Source organism: Vidua chalybeata, chromosome 11 (assembly GCF_026979565.1).
Source record: "Vidua chalybeata isolate OUT-0048 chromosome 11, bVidCha1 merged haplotype, whole genome shotgun sequence".
Classification (NCBI taxonomy): Eukaryota; Metazoa; Chordata; class Aves; order Passeriformes; family Viduidae; genus Vidua; species Vidua chalybeata.
Genome location: NC_071540.1, coordinates 12,493,683 through 12,510,998, shown reverse-complemented (window position 1 = coordinate 12,510,998; position 17,316 = coordinate 12,493,683). Strand labels below are relative to the sequence as shown.

The window sequence follows — 17,316 nt, the reverse complement described above, 5'->3', positions numbered from 1 at the left end:
GGCTCGGGATCAGCGGCGGCAGCGACCGCGGCCTCCGGGGCAGGGACACGCGGTGCTCGGGGTAGAGACACGCGGTGCTCGGGGTAGAGACACGCGGTGCTCGGGGTGGGCACATGCGGCGTCCGGGAAAGGTACACAGGCTTGCGGAGCTGCCGGCCTGGGGCTCTGAGGAGGGACGAGCCCGCTGGTTCCGGGCGGAGAATGCTCTGGCCGTGCCCGTCGCAGCTCGTTCCTGAGGCGGGGAAGGTTCGGATCTGTGCCGGTCCCGGGGCAGGCTTTGGGGACTCCGGGAGACGGGCCGCCGCCGGCCTGATGTGCTCACTTACGGGATGCTCTTCCGTGAGGATTTAGTGCGGTCTTGGTTTCTTTTCTGCGCTGTGTTCTCAGGGGTTACATCTAGATGATCTTCAGGATCCCTTTTCAGTGTAGGATTTGGTGACAGATTTTAGCTTGAAATGTCCTTATGAAAAAAGCATAAAGTGGTCACCAGTACTTTTGGCCAAGGCAGGTGTAGGGGGGGGGAATGTACAAGAGCTAAAGTGATACTTGGGTTTACTAAAAGTTTTATGGTTGGTTTGGTTTTTTTCACAGCCGGGATTTGGTGTATTGTATTGAAGCAAAAGCAAAGCTGCACATAATATATAAATAACACAATACGACTTGAGATTGATCATGAAGACCTTTTGTGGAAGAGCCAATCCAACCACTGGTTCGATGGAGTGGCTAGAAGAGGGTGAGGACTATGACTACCACCAGGAGATTGCAAGGTATGCTTGGAAAAGTAGCTTGTTCCCTTACAGGACACCAGAAAATGAGCAAATCCAACATTTTTTTAAGGGCGGTTTTTAAGATCTGTGTAGAAGTCCCAAGGGTGTGAGGTGAACAGACTGTGGAATAGTCTAAATGGCAGTAAATGTGCCCAGTGGTGTACAGGGCAGAGCTGTCAATGTAGAATGTTGTAAACCATTCTCCAAGTAGTTTTCTTCGAACTTTAAAAAATGTTTTCTGTGGGGCTGATCCTGATACTGACAGTGACTGAGTTGGGACAAAAATGCATTGACTAAATTGCTTTTAAATGCCAGTGCAACATGTAACTGCCAGTTGTCTGTTCGTGTCTTAGCTTTTTAAGAACTTAGTGTAATAGCCAGAGAAAGTGGGAAGATATATTTTGGGGTATTTCTGAGAAGTGCAACCCATGAAGAAATGGCAACCAAAGAAGTTTAAGTCTTGGTAAAAAATAGGTCGTTAGTAGTCTGTCATTCGTTGCTCTCGGTGTGTCTCAGGTGCTGCTTCACAGCTGTTTGTCCGTAGGTCTGTCTGTGCCTTGGGCCCATTGCTGTGCAGAGGATTTGTGCCAGTGGTTCATGAGTTGATTTATATGCTGATGGCCAGATCACTAAAATTACATTGTCCCTTAGATTTGGGAAACACTTTAGGTCCTCAAGGAGTGCGTCAGTTGTTTGTGCATTTGTGGGCACAGGGCCCAGTTGCTTTGCAGAATGAATGAGTATTTTAACTGGAATATCTTTTATTGCAGGTCACGCTATGCAGATATGCTTCATGATAAGGACAGAGTAAGTACAGAAACAAAACCCTTTTGAATGGTGGGAGAAGAGCCATTGCATTTCTCTTGAATAGCTGTCACTGTGTGATTATATGGCTTTATCTGAAAGATTAAATGGTCACATTTTTGTATTCTCTAAGGTATCAGACCTGCTCTTAGATCAACAGATGCCTTCTTACATCTGACTTTAATGTTCTGTTGTTTACTGCAGAACATTTTTATATTCAGTAGCCAGTTTTGCTGTTCTGTGTTTGACATTTTTGACAGAGAGCTCATTAGATGAAATTTCAAAGGCTGTAAAAGTGAACCTGGGCATCTTAGTTTTTACAGGAGTATAAGTGAAGTCTATTCTTCTGTGGTATTTCTACCATATGTACAGGCATGATGAAGTCTGGAGTGAACAGTTTAAAGGTTCCTTTTCCTCTAGCCATTAAGTCAGCCTTCCATCAATAATGTTTTGAAAGATTTTTGTGGCGTCTCCACAATGAATCTTGAATTCATCTTGAATTAAAACAGTTAGTGGGATCAGGCATTTAATAAACTGTGTAGAGGCAGCAGGTTGTGTCTGAGTGATTAAAACAACGACTGGAATTATATGTATCAAAGTTGTTGACTAGAATTGTTCAGAAGGGGGTCCAGCAGACCTTCCAAATGTATAATGTTTAAAAGTCGTGTATTCCTTGGAAAGGCTTGATAAATCATTAGGAAAGAAATGTCTTACAGTAGGTTGTTATAAAGAAAATAAAAGCATATTTATCAATCTGTATCTTGTGGCTGACAGCATTTATTTTTTTCCTGTTGTTGGTGCTGGTGTGCTTATAGCTCCATTTAATGGCCTGTAACTAAAAATGAGGATTTCCACTGGTTAATTCTCATGTATGAACCTTTTTGAGTAGATGAAGAGAGGAATCTAAACCAAGATACTTCAGCTCTTGTACTGTTATAGGGACAATATGATTATTTGAGTGGTCCTGCAGGGGAAAATTAATCAGAAAACCTGTAGTATCTCCCAGGGATCTGATTATTATTTGCTGAGGAAATACATCACATTTGGAAATCATACATATGTTATGAATAGCTGATTGACCAATGTTAATATGAACATTGTGATGAATACTGATGTACTTTAAATGGGCTGATTCTGCCTGATACAGTTGTTATTGCTGAAGATGGCTTTGGTGTGACTGTTTGGCTTGAGGAGTGTCTGTAAGCCTTTTTCTGATCATAAACTCACAGTCAAAAAATGCAAGATTTCTGCACAGAAATTAAAAACATAAATGGATAAAAGGTTGCTGATTTTTTTTTTCTTTTCCACAGAATGTAAAATACTACCAAGGTATTCGTGCTGCAGTGAGCAGAGTAAAAGAGAGAGGTGAGAAGGCAATTGTGCTGGACATAGGGACTGGCACAGGACTCCTGTCCATGATGGCAGCTTCAGCTGGGGCAGATTTCTGCTATGCCATTGAGGTGAGCATTGGTTAGGGGTTGCACATATTCAGCATGTTCTTTGTGATGCTCTTATTTTCAGATTATGTACTATCTCTGTTATTTTTGTTCTGAATGAAACAGAAATTCTCTTCACAATTACCCTGTTAATACAAGCAGATTTTTGGCATACTTCAGTGAGTATTTCAGTGCTGGGTGTTTTGGTTTCATTGACATAGTGTGCTTCATTTGAGCACGTGGAAGTCTTTAGGGGCTTCTGTTGATGCATGTACATATATATCTTTATTTTTACAAATAAATTAGTTTGTTTAATGTAAATGCTACAATATTCATGTGTATTCTTGTGTTTCAAGTTAAATTGGAGTAGCTTTTGGAGGCAGCTGATAACTCTCTTAACAGTGAAGCTCTGAATTTTTCAAGTGAGACTCGTTTCCTTGTTTCCTTGTTTCATGGTAGTGAACTTCAAACACAGAAAAAAATAAGAAGATGTTAATTTTTTTTTCAAAACTAAATATATTGCATTTTGTATTGGTGCCCTTCCATTTTTGAAAGCTGACTTGAGGGGTACCATTCTGTTGCACTCTTGCTATTCACAGGTGTTCAAGCCCATGGCTAATGCTGCTGTGAAGATAGTGGAGAAAAATGGTTTTTCTGACAAGATCAAAGTAATCAACAAGCATTCCACTGAAGTCATAGTTGGCCCAGGTGAGAAGAATAGGCTAGGCTTAAAAAAACGGGCAAGTACCTGAAAACCATGAAGGAATGGGTCTTACTCTTATTTCTTATACATTTTCTGATTAAAACAAGTGCATCGAGTACACTGAGGGAGCTGGGATGGGTTCAACTTGGAGAAGAGGAGGCTCAGGGGAGACCTCAACTGCCTGAAAGGAGGTTGTAGCCAGATGAGGGTTGGCCTCTTCTCCTAGGTGACAAGTGACAGGATGACAGGAAATGGCCTCAAGTTGTGCCAGGGAAGGTTTAGACTGGAGATGAGGAAACTTGTTTTCCCAGGAAGGATTGTAAAGGATTGAAAAGACTGCCTAGGGAAAGGGTAGAGTCACCATCCTGGAAGTGTTAAAAATGTGTTGGTATGGCACATGAGGACATGGGTTAGTGGTGAACATGGTGGTGGTGCTGGGTTAGTGGTTGGTCTTGATCTTCTCCAGCCTTAAGGATTCTGTGATACTTTACATTCTAGAAAGTAACACTGGAAATCTACGTTGGAAGAGAGTGTCCTGGTAATATCTCAATAGCCATTTGTATTTCAAATGGAAAATAATTTCCAGTCTTCAGCAGACTCTCTAACAGGAATAAGTTTTTAAATTATTTGTGTATTCAGGATAGCATCTTCTTGAAAGACTTACATAAAGATTTAACATTACAGTATTAATTTGTGTCTTTTAGATGGAGATATGCAGTGTCGGGCAAACATCCTGGTAACAGAATTATTTGATACAGAGCTGATTGGAGAAGGAGCTTTACCAACCTATGAGCACGCACACAAATATCTTGTACAGGTAAGAAAATAGGAAGTGTGTCACATCTATCAATAGAGAAATTCTTCTGCCTATTTTTGAAGCAGGATAGAGATTATACAGTACTTAGGCTTCTGTATCCCTTGGTAGATACACCATCAGCTCTGCTGGTTTCTTATTCAGTCAATAATTTACTACATTCGTTCCTAGAATAAAGCTATTTGAATTCATATTGTAAGTCACAGGCTCTGAAATGACATCTAGTTACTTTGTGTTGAAACCAATAACTTGCTGGTTAACAAATGTCTTTTACAAAGGCATCCAGTTCTGATTTGAAGCTCTCCTTAATAACAACTTTGTCCCAAGATATTTTAAAAAATTCTCCTAAATTTGATGAGCTTCACCTCCCAGGTGAATGAATTGGTTCATTTTTGGTTGTTTTTTTTTTTTTGTGTTGTGCTCTTACTACTCCATATGTATTTTGCATGTGAAAATATTTTAAACACCGTATTTAAATAATATCCTATTTTTTGGACTTATAATCTATGGGTATAATTTTGGCGCTTTCTCTTTTACATTTTCTAATATTTTCCCTTCATTAAAATGTGGATGGAAGAACTTTATTTCGGTTTCCACATTTCCATTCACCAGTTTAAAAGACACCATATAAAGACAACAGCACTCCATAACTTTGTACTGCTCTCCATATAGAACTCTAAATTATTCTTCTCTGTAAAAGCATTGTTTTTGGACTTCATGGTTGGCTCTCAGTTCAGAGTGGGATTTTTTAGGACAACTTGGATGTTTTCCACTCCTTAAACATGGATACAAAGTTGTCCTTGCATAAATATTTGAGCCATTATTTTTCTTATTTCCTCATTGCAATCAGCACCTTTCTTTTATTATTGATAGCTTAGTAATTTCCTGCCCTGAGAAGCTCAGGCTAGATCTCTTATTTCGGAACAAGAATGGAAATGCAAGTTAATTGAGACTAGTAAACTGATAATGTTGCATGGTTAATGGAGTAAGCTGGCCTTGCTGAACCACACTGAACAGGATAGATAGGTGTATTCTATTTCACAGAGAGACAAATTGCTCTGATGTTACAAAAGTCTCTAAAATAACTTGCGTTTTAGATTTCAAAGCTCCCAGTCCAACTTTTCTTTAAATGGGTTTGCATTTCAATTGATGTAATTCTCACTCATGTTAATAAGTCAAACTTGTTGAATGTGTTTACCCTTGTTTTGAACACTCAGGAGGGATGTGAGGCAGTGCCTCACAGGGCAACAGTGTATGTCCAGTTAGTGGAATCCAGAAGAATGTGGTCCTGGAAGAAACTGTTTCCTGTTCATGTTGAAGCAGAGGATGGTGAAAAAATACTTCTTCCACCTTCAGAAATGGAGAACTGTCCAGGTGTTCCTTCTGTTTGTGATATCCAGCTGAACCAGATGCCTTCAAGTGACTTCAGTACCCTTAGTGATGTGGTGAAAATGTTCAGGTAAGGGAGACATTGTTTTGTTCAAAATAAAGTTATCCTGTTATGCCTTTGATATAAGCTGTGTACTGAGCTTAAGAAAGTGGTGAGAATTTCTGAAGAATTCTTTTTACAATTTCCTGTCTAATATTTCTTTCTACAATTTTCATGTTTCCCTGCAGTGTGGACTTCAGTAAGCCAGTACAGAGTGCTTCTACCTACTATAGAGTGCAGCTGGAGCCTGTGAAATCTGGCAAGGCACAAATTGTACTTTCCTGGTGGGATATTGACATGGACCCCTCTGGGATGATAAATTGCTCAATGGCTCCCTACTGGGTAAAACCCACTTCTGCTTTGCAGGTAAAATACTGAGCCTTCAGATACCATTGTGAGGTGACTGAGCAACTCTTTGGAGTACTGGGGGTTTAAGCAGCTCTGCCTTAAATTGCTTAGGAACTTTGCTAATATTTAACGTATTAGAAGATGCTAAATGTAGAATTTTTAGCTATGGTATGTGCCCATTTTAGGTTTTCTTTACTATTAAATGTTAAGAGTAATCTTTTATGTAAAGCTTAAAGACTGAAGCTGTCTTCCAGATATTATTTCTTTTATGTTAAAGAAATAAAGATTTCAATATCTTTTTCTTTAAATAGTCTCTATCCCTGGTTAAAATATTAGCCTGTGGTTTGCTTCCTTGTAGTTCTTCTATTAAATTTCCAAGTAAGTGTTATGTTTATGGTAGTATATTTATACTCTCATAAAAAAAAAAGGCTGGTGTAGGAAGGTGCTGGATTGATACAGATAATTACAGAAATACTATCACAATTAAGTCAGATTCCTGTGGTTTTGTGTGAATGTATTTACCCGTAGAATGAACTTAGCCAAAAGGAAGTTAAAGAATTATTGTCTACTCTTAGCTTGTTTGAGAATAAAATTTGAAATTATCAATTTGGAGGTGTTCAATCAGCTTAGAATGACTGATCAGCATAGGATATTTGCAGTGCAAAAACCAGCGTTTTGAAACACAAAGTAGTTGTGCTGTGATCAGAGTGACACTAAGTGACATAATTCTAGGTGCCTGAGGCTGTCAGCAGTTCGATACAGGTTTCGAACACAAGAAAACTGTGGAGGGTAAACAGCATCAATAAATGCAAAGCAGTTTTGGGTTGTTTTTCATTTGGTTGCAATAGAAGCTTGGCTAGTGAGCAAGCCAGTGGTCTCAGGTTTATTCTGTTGCAAGAAATCTATATTATTCAATATGTGATATTGGTCTTTATTCAGCCTTGCTAAATTGAGCAAGATTCTTTAAATTAATCATGCATTTTCAAAGTTGTGCCCATTCTTCCTAATTGATTTCCTGCTATTTGCTTACTTTCCATTTGCTATTTATGAGTGAGTTCCTGAGGTTTGTGTATCAACCCTTTTCAGTGGAGGGATCACTGGATGCAGTGTGTTTATTTTCTTCCACGTGAGGAGCCAGTTCTGCAGGCTGAGAAGTTGTACCTGACTGCCTGTCGTGATGAGTACTCTGTGTGGTACAACCTGCAGAAAGCCAGGTAACAATCTGTGTGGGAAAAAGGCTACTCTCTTACTCCAAGCTGGAGTATTTGCTGCTCTTAGAGTATCTCCTTTTGTAGAAGAGCAAGATAAGAACCTAAAGGGTAGAAAAATATTAAAGACTGCTTCATGTGCAATGCACAAGTGGAAAATACACATTATGCATAAAAACTCACTTGGACTGCAAGCTCCTGCCCTCTACTTGGTTGCTTTCTCTGACAAAGAAGCATAAAACAATCATGGTTGATTCCTGGAAATCCTAAAATACAGCACAGCTGAAGTGGCATACAGGTAAAGAAGTGAAATAATTGCCATTCTGTTTCCATATTCTATTTTTCTAGTCAGCACTGTCTTTTTGAAATTATTGCATTTTGCTCAGATTGAAAAGAGCTTAATCATGTTGATTGTAATGACAATAGCAGCAAACATTTTTAAAACCAGTGCTAGCTTAAAATGTCTGAATCTGCTGTGCCTTTTTTACTTAGGAACCCAAAATCCAAACAAGTAACTGTTTGCTGAAAGGGCAAAGCCTAAAGTACCTAACCATCACAGTTACTGGTAAAGTGTGGGATGGTTCTTGGTTTTGTCTTTTAAAGAAGGTGAAAATTGTTTTGGACCTCTCTTCATTTGGAAATGGAGAGTTACAGAAAAGTCTCTGGAGAACCAATAACTTCAAAAAAGTGACAGCAGAGTTTGTATTCATTACTGTGCATATCAGCCAAAATGCATAAACGTGCCTGTTAGCAAAAACATCTTACTGATGCTGTAGTTGATGCTACATTGACATTTCTCACAGAGAAGGGGAGAATGGAGCAGATGAAGAGGAGCTTGAAGCAGATGTTCGTGTGGAGAGTCCAGTCTGTAGGTGTTGTGCCCATGTGCTTTGGAACAGGCCCCGCTTTGGGGAGCTGAATGACCAGAACCGAACTCGCCAGTACATCAAGTCCTTGAGGAAAGTGAGTGCTTGCTGCCTGCAGGTTTCATTGGCTTCTCTGATGGATGCTCATACTGGTTTATTTATGTAATTATTTATGGAATTTGTTTGTCCCCTGCAAAGGATTTTGCTCACAAAGTGTATTTTTCTTCCATCGGCAGATGGAAATTACAGTTTTGTCTTGAAAACTTTAGTATTAAATTTTTTAATGGTAAGCAGCCAATTTTGCATAGAATTTGTAGTAGCTCTGTGTGTTTGTTAGACATGGCATTGGTAGTTGAATAAAGACATCCATTACATTTTTGAGCAAACTTTTTCAGACCTAAGCCAAGGGCATTACTTGATATGAAAATGTATAAAGTGTGGAAAACTTCTCCCTCTGGAATAACAATGACTATTTGTTTTCTGTAGGTTCTGAAACCAGATAGTGTTTGCCTTTGTATCAGTGATGGCAGTCTGCTGCCTGTGCTGGCTCATTATCTTGGAGCAAAGCAGGTACAGTACTTTGTCCTGTTTTTCAGATCTTTGCATTTTAGCTTGGTATTTTTCTCTCATGTAGTTCATTCCCAGCTCATTATTTAACTATTTGCAGTGCCTCTTCAGGGACAAGTGAGGAATAGGCTCACATTGTGTTGAAGGGGAGGTTAAATTCACCTCTGGTCAAGCTGAAGTCTAAGAAGATAATAATTACCAGATTTGACATTTATCAATGTGTAGTTTTAAGGGAAAGTGCTCTTCCTCATTCCTCACTGCTTCCTGTTTGCCATCTTTATCTTGTTTTTTTGAAAAAACTCTATGGACCTAAATGTCTGGAAGGGTATTTTTCTTTTGTTTGCAGTTCCATAATTACATTTATTACCTTGTCTGGAGTGGAAGATCTATAAGAGCCAAGTAGGAAGCAGTAAGAATACTGGGTCTGTGTGTAATTGAGAGCTGCCTGGCTGTCTCACACACATAAATGCCCTGCTTGATGGGGGGCTCTTTAAACTAAAATCTGTTAAAGTTGAACTGAATATCTGGAAATGTGTAATTTAATATAATCCTGAGGACTGTTGCATATTGCCTAACAATTCATCAATTTTGAAGAGAAACGATTTTTTTTTTTCTTACTGCAAAAGGCTTCTGAGCACTTTCCAGCTGATAGTCAGGTCATGTTAAGCAGTCTTCACAATTTGGCACACTGGTGATATGCTTTCATTTGTTCATAAGTGAATATGTGCTTAGGACAAATGTTAGTATGCTGTGTGCAGCTTAAAATGGAAAATAAGTATTTGCATTATGTTGAGTTTTGTTTTTTTTTTTTCTTGTATAGCTGTGAAAACAGAAGTATTTAGCCTGTAGTTTTGAGCAGTATTTCCTTGTTAAAAAGTTCATTATAGTGGGCTCTGGAATACATATGCACGGTTCTTATGAACTGTGCTCAGTAGGGCATCAAAATGTTGTTTCATTCTTCAGTTACATATGGTTTTAATTAAAAACTATAAAGCTAGTGTGACTAACTGTGTATTTTCATTAGGTGTTTACATTAGAAAACTCTGGTGTCTCCTGTTCTGTCATGGAAAAAGTGAGTATTCCATTTTCTGTTAAAGCAGGATTTCTCCTTTGCAGATGCCTCTTGGCTTGTCTGCTTGAGCTGCTGCTCTGCTGCTGCCATTGCCTTGGTAATAAAAGCCAGGCTGTTTGTTTCTGAGGATTAGTGAGAGCATCCCAAAGCTTGCACCAGTCTTACCTGGCAAGCAGCATCCAGCAGTTCTGTCTTCCAGCTGAGACAGGTTGGGAATGCCTGCTCTGCTGTTTGCTCTGCCTCAGGGAAGGGCACGAAGGCTCTGCCAGTGGAGTGGAGGCTGTTCAGGAGAGGCAGCTGGTGCCCAAGAAGTGACTGGAAGCAGCTTCCTGGAGTTACCACTTGGCTGTGACTCCTTTCATTGACACAGTGTATTTGAAAGAGATCTGGCTCAGCCTGTGGCTCAGAAGTGCAAAACCAGGAATGGTGGGCAAGGGAGGACTGGAACCTGGTCTCAAAGAAAAGCCAAATATTCATTCATAGGTGAAGTGATTCTTACCTTTCTTGATTACCCTTCTCATATGCTTCAAAGTACAGCTTAATGAAGGTGAGGCACCTTTTTTGTTACCTGCCTTTTTATATAGATAATTTAAAGAATACTGAGGGCACGTGCTTTAGTTCCCTAGATGTGACATGTTGGCTCTAGGTGCATGCAGCCTTCAAGAATAGACTTGTATCATCCTCATGAGTTATGGCAGGCAGTTTCATTAAAATTTCTTTTGGCTGCTGGGTTTTTTTTCTAATTTCTTTTCAATAAAATTGTTATTTTGGTCTCAACTGTGGCTTTACATAAAGACAGTGTGTTACTTTTTGATTTTAGTTTTTTAAAGCAAATAATCTTGAAGATAAAATTAAAATAATAGAAGCTCGTCCTGAGTTGCTGAAGCCTTCTCATTTGGAAGATAAAAAGGTATGTTACAGTTGTCCATTATACTGAATTTCAGAGGTTGGTAGGGAGCAGAAGGTAAATATTAATTGTAACCACAATGAATTCTGTTATATCCCAATTAATCTAAAATGTAACAAGTAAATGGTACACACCATGTGCCACTAAAACTAAAGGAGACTAAAGACTGAGGGAGGGTTGTTGCTTTGTTTTTGAAGGGTCTGACTTCCCCTGCTGCAGAATTGCCCCAGTAGTTAAGGCAGTTTAACTGGTTCTACAAGGCTGTAACTCTTTCACAGGCCACTCAAGAAGACTGCAATCTATTTGGAAGTAATAACATACTTCAGAACTTCAGAATTCTGTGACTCATTACAAAGCCTTCCAAACTCAAACTGCAATATTTTCTCACAAACTTTGTTGCAGGAAAATTCAGTTTAAAATGTGGTAGCTAAACCCACACAACAATGTCCAGAGTCCTGTACATGCAGTGTACAGTAATTAAATCCCTATGGAGCAATCTAGATGATTTCACTTAATGTATTGCACTGGCAGCTATTGGAAGATCTAAACAGCCTGTGTTGTGAGTTGTTTTTCTTTATTATAATGCTTTTTATCTCTTCCCTCCTTTGCCAAGATTTCTGTCCTTGTGGGAGAGCCGTTTTTCACAACAAGTTTGTTGCCATGGCATAACCTGTATTTCTGGTATGCCAGGACAGCTGTGAGCGCTCACCTTGCCAGCAATGTCACTGTCCTACCTCAGTCTGCTTCTTTGCACATGATGGTTGTGGAATTCCAGGTGAGATTGTTCACATATTTACACAAATCCACTTAAAACTGAGTACTCTACAACTTACTGCATCTTAATTCTGTCCAGTATGTTCTGTACTTACCACCTGAGAAAAGGGTATTTGCCATCTTGAAGGGTGAATTTTGCTATTTCAGCCATCTCTTGTATGGCTGAAGTATTAACTCAAGTAATTTTGCCATTTAAAATGCATGTTTTAAGATACTTACTTAGATTAGAGATTAGTGAAGCATGTGACAGTTGTGGTTATTTTTTAAATTAGTTATTTTATTATGTATATTATACATAAATATATTGTATAAAGTAGATATTCTGCAACATATCAGGTTTTGAAATGAGGCTTTTTAAGACTGTAGACAGTATTCCCAATTGCATGTGGATTTTTTAAACTGCCTGAGGCTGGGCACAGTTCTGAATATGAGCACATCTTAAAAATAATTTGAAAATTTATCTTTCAGATATTTTACAAAGTTATAAATGTAGTTTTTTCATTTATTCAGCACTTCGTAACAAAAGATTGTGAAGTGTTTACCTGCCATGAAAATAGGAATTAAGTACTTTCATCATTAATATGCAAAGTCCAGTAGCTTGAGTGAACTCTGTAGTCTGGCGTTGTGTAAATAAATGTACATACTTTAAATAAAAACCCCTCTAATCTAATCAGTTTTCACATAAACACAGCCTTCAGTTTATCTATTAAAAATGCCAGGTCGTTTTTGTAGTTTTTTCTCCCCTCTGGCTCACCAGCTGTGTAGTTTTTGAGTCTGAGCCTTCTCTCCCTTAAGTTTCTTTATTTGAATGCTCTTTAACCTTGTTCTCTTATTTCTGCCTTTGATTTGTGCATGTGAGAATGGATTTGTTCTTTTTCCCCTCCGGGGCTAATCAACTGTTCTGCACATTTTTTTAGTTTTCTGTAAAAATTTACAGAGTTTAAGTATATACAAAGTAAATAATGTAAATCTGAATCCTGTAATAGGGAGCAGATACTTAGAGTAATCAGATTGAAATAAGTAAATTACAATTCCATGCTCTCTTATCTAGAGTATTTACTTCCCTAGAACTCACAGCGTTTTCTAAGGAAGTAAGCATTATTCTCCTCATGTTCTGGATGAGGAAACCAAAGCATGCAGAATGATGACTGAAGATTATTCAGCAATCAGCAGAATGTGGAGTAACATTCATGTCACCTAAGCCTCAGTTTTACGCTTTCATGGACAGGGTTTGTTCAGAGATGATTCCACATAAAATTTTTGGTAGAACATTTAACTTTTATTTTGTTGCAGTAGTCTACCCCAAAGCTATTGTTTTAATTTTACATTATCTTCTTTCAGTGGTGAATCTAGACTCAAAGACTGGAATCTGTGGGATTTTAAAAATAACCTCTGCATTTACCAGTTCTTGTTTAGACAGAGGGAGCAGACACAGTGTTGCAAGGTCTCCTGCAGAACCTGTTCTGTAGACTGTTCTGTCCTCTCAGAATAGATATGTCATTGTGGTTAAGCAATTAGCAAAACCTGGATCCAGGAGAAAAAAATTGATGGAATTACTTATTAGTTAGGAAGTTAAGAAACTTGTTTCATCTGTAATTGCATTTAGGGAGCAGGGTGCTGCCTGTCTGTTTTGGTAGTTCTGCTGGGTGTACCACTCAGAGACTCTGGATAAATCCCTCTAGTTCATGCTGTAGTCAGGCAGAAATTATAGCAGTATTTGTTTAAATGTAGAGTGGTGCTGCTGCCAGCTTGTAAAGCAGGAACGTTGGAGATTAAGTGTGACAATGAACAGGTAAAAAAATGTATACATCCACAGCTAATGAATGCTTGTGTTCTAGTAAGAGACCATTAATGGGGTCTAAGAAAAGGTAAATGTTGAACTGAGTCAGTCTGTCCAGTGGGTTGCTAAAGTCAATGACAGGCATGGTATGGAGTGGCTAAAATGATCTCGCTCCACTTTGTGGGGCTAAAGGGAAGTGTGGTTCTCTGGTAGGCTGTGAGATGTTTGATACTACTGGGAGCACTTAACTGTGCTGGATAGTGAAAGTGGAGGGGCTGTAAGGGTTAGATCTTGGCAAATCCATAGCTGCTCTAAAGTAAACAACACACAGAAATTGTGAGAAATGTTGTTTAGAGGAGCTGAAAACAGTGATTAAAGAATTAACCAACTTAAAAAAACCTTTTCCTAGAATTATCCTCTGATTCTTGCAGTAGTTGTAATGGTTTAGCAATCTATGCATAGTATGTGGCTTGCTATTGAATGTCCAAGCTACAGCTAAAATTATTTCAAGATTTCCCATTTCCTTTGATAAAGCCAAACAAAATCCTGTTGTTTCTTGCAGGACTTATGGAGAATCCGGAGTCCATGTGGCACCTGTGAAGGTTTTGATGTCCGGACTATGGATGATATGATTAAAGTAAGAAAATCAGTTTTGCCACAAGTCTTAGCAAAATAAAAATTCAGTTTGGCTTAATAAAGCATTTAGTGACTGTTGAAAAACTTGTGTATTAGGCAGAAGAACACCATTGTTTGAGATTCATTTGTATCAGTTTCTAGAGCTTTGCTCTAGGTTAATATGGAGGAGTACAGGCAGTTGTAGAGTGGAATTCGTGTTGAGGGAAAAGAAAATTTCAATGCATTGTATTTTGAGAGTGCTCATTTCTGTTTCAGAGCTGAGGGCCCCAGTCACAGCATTTGGTTTCATGCATGTAGGATATTTTCTCCCTTGTGCCCTAGAAGTGCAGTCCTGCCCTCTTGCAGCTTTATTGCTTGAATACTCTGGGTTTGCATTTCTGTTATTTTCAATTAAATTTATTCTTTCCTTTTTTCAGGATTCTCTGAATTTTAGGGAATCCAAGGAAGCAGAACCTCACCCGCTGTGGGAATATCCCTGCAAGTCACTCTCAGAGCCCCAGGAAGTTTTGACATTTGACTTCACAAAGACTGTGCCACAGCACTGTCTCAGCACAGAGGGCTCTGTAAAGCTCTTACGGTCAGTTTTCTGCAATCAATACTCTTGGTCATCATCCATTTCTTTACCTCCTAGTCAAGCTCTTTAGAGGAGTTGAGTTTAGAGCTCCTTTAAGTGTATTACACTTAACTGGTGCAATTGTACTTGGCAGTTTTTAATAATGTGACCTAAGATTGTGGAAGTTGTTCTGACACAAGCTTCCTGTGGATATTCACAGTAGGCTGTAACAATAATACAATAATGTTTGATATTATTAGATTAGATAATATACCTTTGTTTAAAAAAATACCATTTTAATAGCTTTCAACATGATTTAAAATTTAAATAGATTAATTTATAGTTTAGAGAAAATAAAATATTACCTGGGTGTTTTTAGTGTTCTATTTGTTGTCTACTGTTGAGTTCTTGCAGAAAAAGCTTCTACTTAGCTTGTCAAATTATTGTGTTTAATAATTAATAACTTATTATGTTTAATAGCTTTAAAATTATATGCTATTAGCATATAATTGTTGTATATATGTTAATAGCTTTTAATGTATATGCTATTCTTCCTTCTAACTGTAATCCTGGCACTCTTTATATTTTGCCACATCTTCTGAGATACTTTCCACCATAACTGTGGATTGTACTTAATTCTGTTCAAACTTGAAACACTGTTAAGAATTTAAAAACAAGAAAGTTTTATTTTTTAACTATCTAGAGCTTACATAGCTCAAACACTGCTGTGTTTCTCATTAAACAAAATTCAAGCTTTCATAGACTGCAGAGCCATCTGTGTGGGGTCTCTGTGCCTTTGCAGCAGTTGTGTTTACAGGCAGCACAGTGGTATGACCTCTGCTTCTTGTGGAGCAGGCACTTGAAGTGACACAGTGTGTGTGGTAAATATTTCCTCTCAATTCAGAGCCAGTAGAAACTGGGGTCTCTAAAGGAAGTTCTCGGCGTATGCTGTGTAATTCATGCCATGTTATTCAGTGCTGGCTAAGTGGCTGTGCTGCTGAGCAGATGTAGTTATGACATGTTCTCTTCCTTGCCTTTTTTTGGATTTCATCTCTGCAAATACTTTAAAGTTTCTGCTCCCAATTACCAACTCAGCTGTTCGGCTTTCTTTCAAGGAAGGAAGTTGTTCATGCTTTTGCAGCTCTCACTTAAACACTAGTGCCAGGTTTAAGCTGCCAGGATTGTGTAAAGTGACAAGTTTTATCCTGCATCTCTCCCCAGGAAAGGAAAGAGCCACGGAGCAGTTCTGTGGATGGAATATCATCTTGCTGCCGATATCTCCGTTAGTACAGGACTGATGCAGCTGTCCAATGAAAAGGTATATCTTCATTTTAGTTCATTATGTCAAAGTCTGTAGGATTGCAGAGGGTCTCTGCTGGCCATGCTTGGGTTGTGTAGTACCCCTTCTCACACCGTTGGAACATTGTGTCATCAGAATTACTAAAAATATCTGTTCGTGTTTTTGTGGGGAGCAGGAGATATACCTTAAAATGGGAGCGTCTGATTTGCATCCAAATGCTCCCTAGATTGGAATCAAATTCAGAATTTAAATGGGATGCTAGGTCAAAGCAGAGTTTTTTCATACAAATAACCTCAGTTTAACAAAAGTAAAAATTTGGCGGGGAAGGAGTAGGTATTTTTAGTATTCTATCTCAGTATTCTTTGACCAAATCCATTTCTAACTCTGTGACTTCAGTGTGTTGTGTAGCAGATGGTATTTCAAGTTATGTGTTCCATAGTGGAGTGGATGGCAGTGTAAATGATAACTGTTGATCATTGTGTGCTCAGCTGGGAACAAGAACTCTTACTGCACTGTTACTGTATAATAATAATAATATTGTAGATTTTGACTGCTTTCACTTTTAACTCTCTCCTGTAGGGAAACTGTGAATGGAATCCCCACTGCAAGCAAGCTGTTTATTTCTTCAGCTCTGTTATTGAATCAGAAATTCTGTCAGACCCTACTGCTGTCACATATGCTATAAATTTTGACACAAAGACAGGAGAGATTGCCATGGATTTTAAGCTATTATAAAATACCTTCTTCCTGCTCATATTCCTAAATTATAATAAACATAAAGTTTTGGGTTGTTTTTGTACACCAGAGGGTTTCTTTCAGGGTGTTCAGAGAGCAAACTTTTCTTTATCATACTTCCAACATTTTTCAGTTTGTTTTCAAAATACAGATAGTGAGGTAGAGAGAACCATTTCTTAGGGACAGGTGTCAGGGTTTATGTATATGTATACACACATGCTTTTCATCATCTCTTTCAGGGTTTTACATAGTGCTAGGGAGGTACAAAACAGTTGATTTGACAATAGCAGCTGGTTATTGCATGGCATATCATTGCATGAGGACACCAGGCCTTACTCTGACATTAGAGAAAAGTGAGTTAAACACATCTATTTCTAGGCTGTGCTCTTGTCACTGTAAAATGGGAAATAATACCTGCCAGGTTGGCTAATTTGTAAGGCGCTCTGCAGTAGCACATGTCCACTACTGAGGTTTTCTTAGTTGCTCTCCAGATCACATTGGCTGCAGTGGCATTGTGTGAAACGAGTTCTGCTTTAGATGAGCAATCAATTGGTGTATCTGTTTTGCATGTGTGACCTGTTAAAAGTTTTGGTAGAAAGTCAATGTCCTGCCAGTCC

At 38.6% G+C, this 17,316-nt stretch overlaps 1 protein-coding gene across 4 annotated transcripts; it reads left to right on the top strand.

The window, feature by feature from the left end:
• Nucleotides 1-20: 20 nt before the first annotated feature.
• Nucleotides 21-16,763, top strand: PRMT7 (protein arginine methyltransferase 7). Of its 4 annotated transcripts, none has more exons than XM_053952631.1 (18): nt 21-83; nt 592-767; nt 1,538-1,574; nt 2,882-3,031; nt 3,607-3,715; nt 4,415-4,527; nt 5,742-5,983; nt 6,142-6,319; nt 7,388-7,515; nt 8,313-8,472; nt 8,862-8,945; nt 9,967-10,014; nt 10,835-10,924; nt 11,535-11,696; nt 14,038-14,112; nt 14,528-14,688; nt 15,886-15,982; nt 16,544-16,763. In XM_053952631.1, exons 2-18 carry the CDS (start codon nt 673-675, stop codon nt 16,697-16,699), a joined length of 2,085 nt encoding a protein of 694 aa, XP_053808606.1. In that variant the 5' UTR covers nt 21-83; nt 592-672; the 3' UTR covers nt 16,700-16,763. The 4 variants fall into 4 exon arrangements, with proteins under 4 accessions (XP_053808606.1, XP_053808605.1, XP_053808607.1 ...); XM_053952630.1 differs by having other exon boundaries at nt 27-131; XM_053952632.1 differs by having other exon boundaries at nt 29-61.
• The last annotated feature ends 553 nt before the right edge of the window (nt 16,764-17,316 follow it).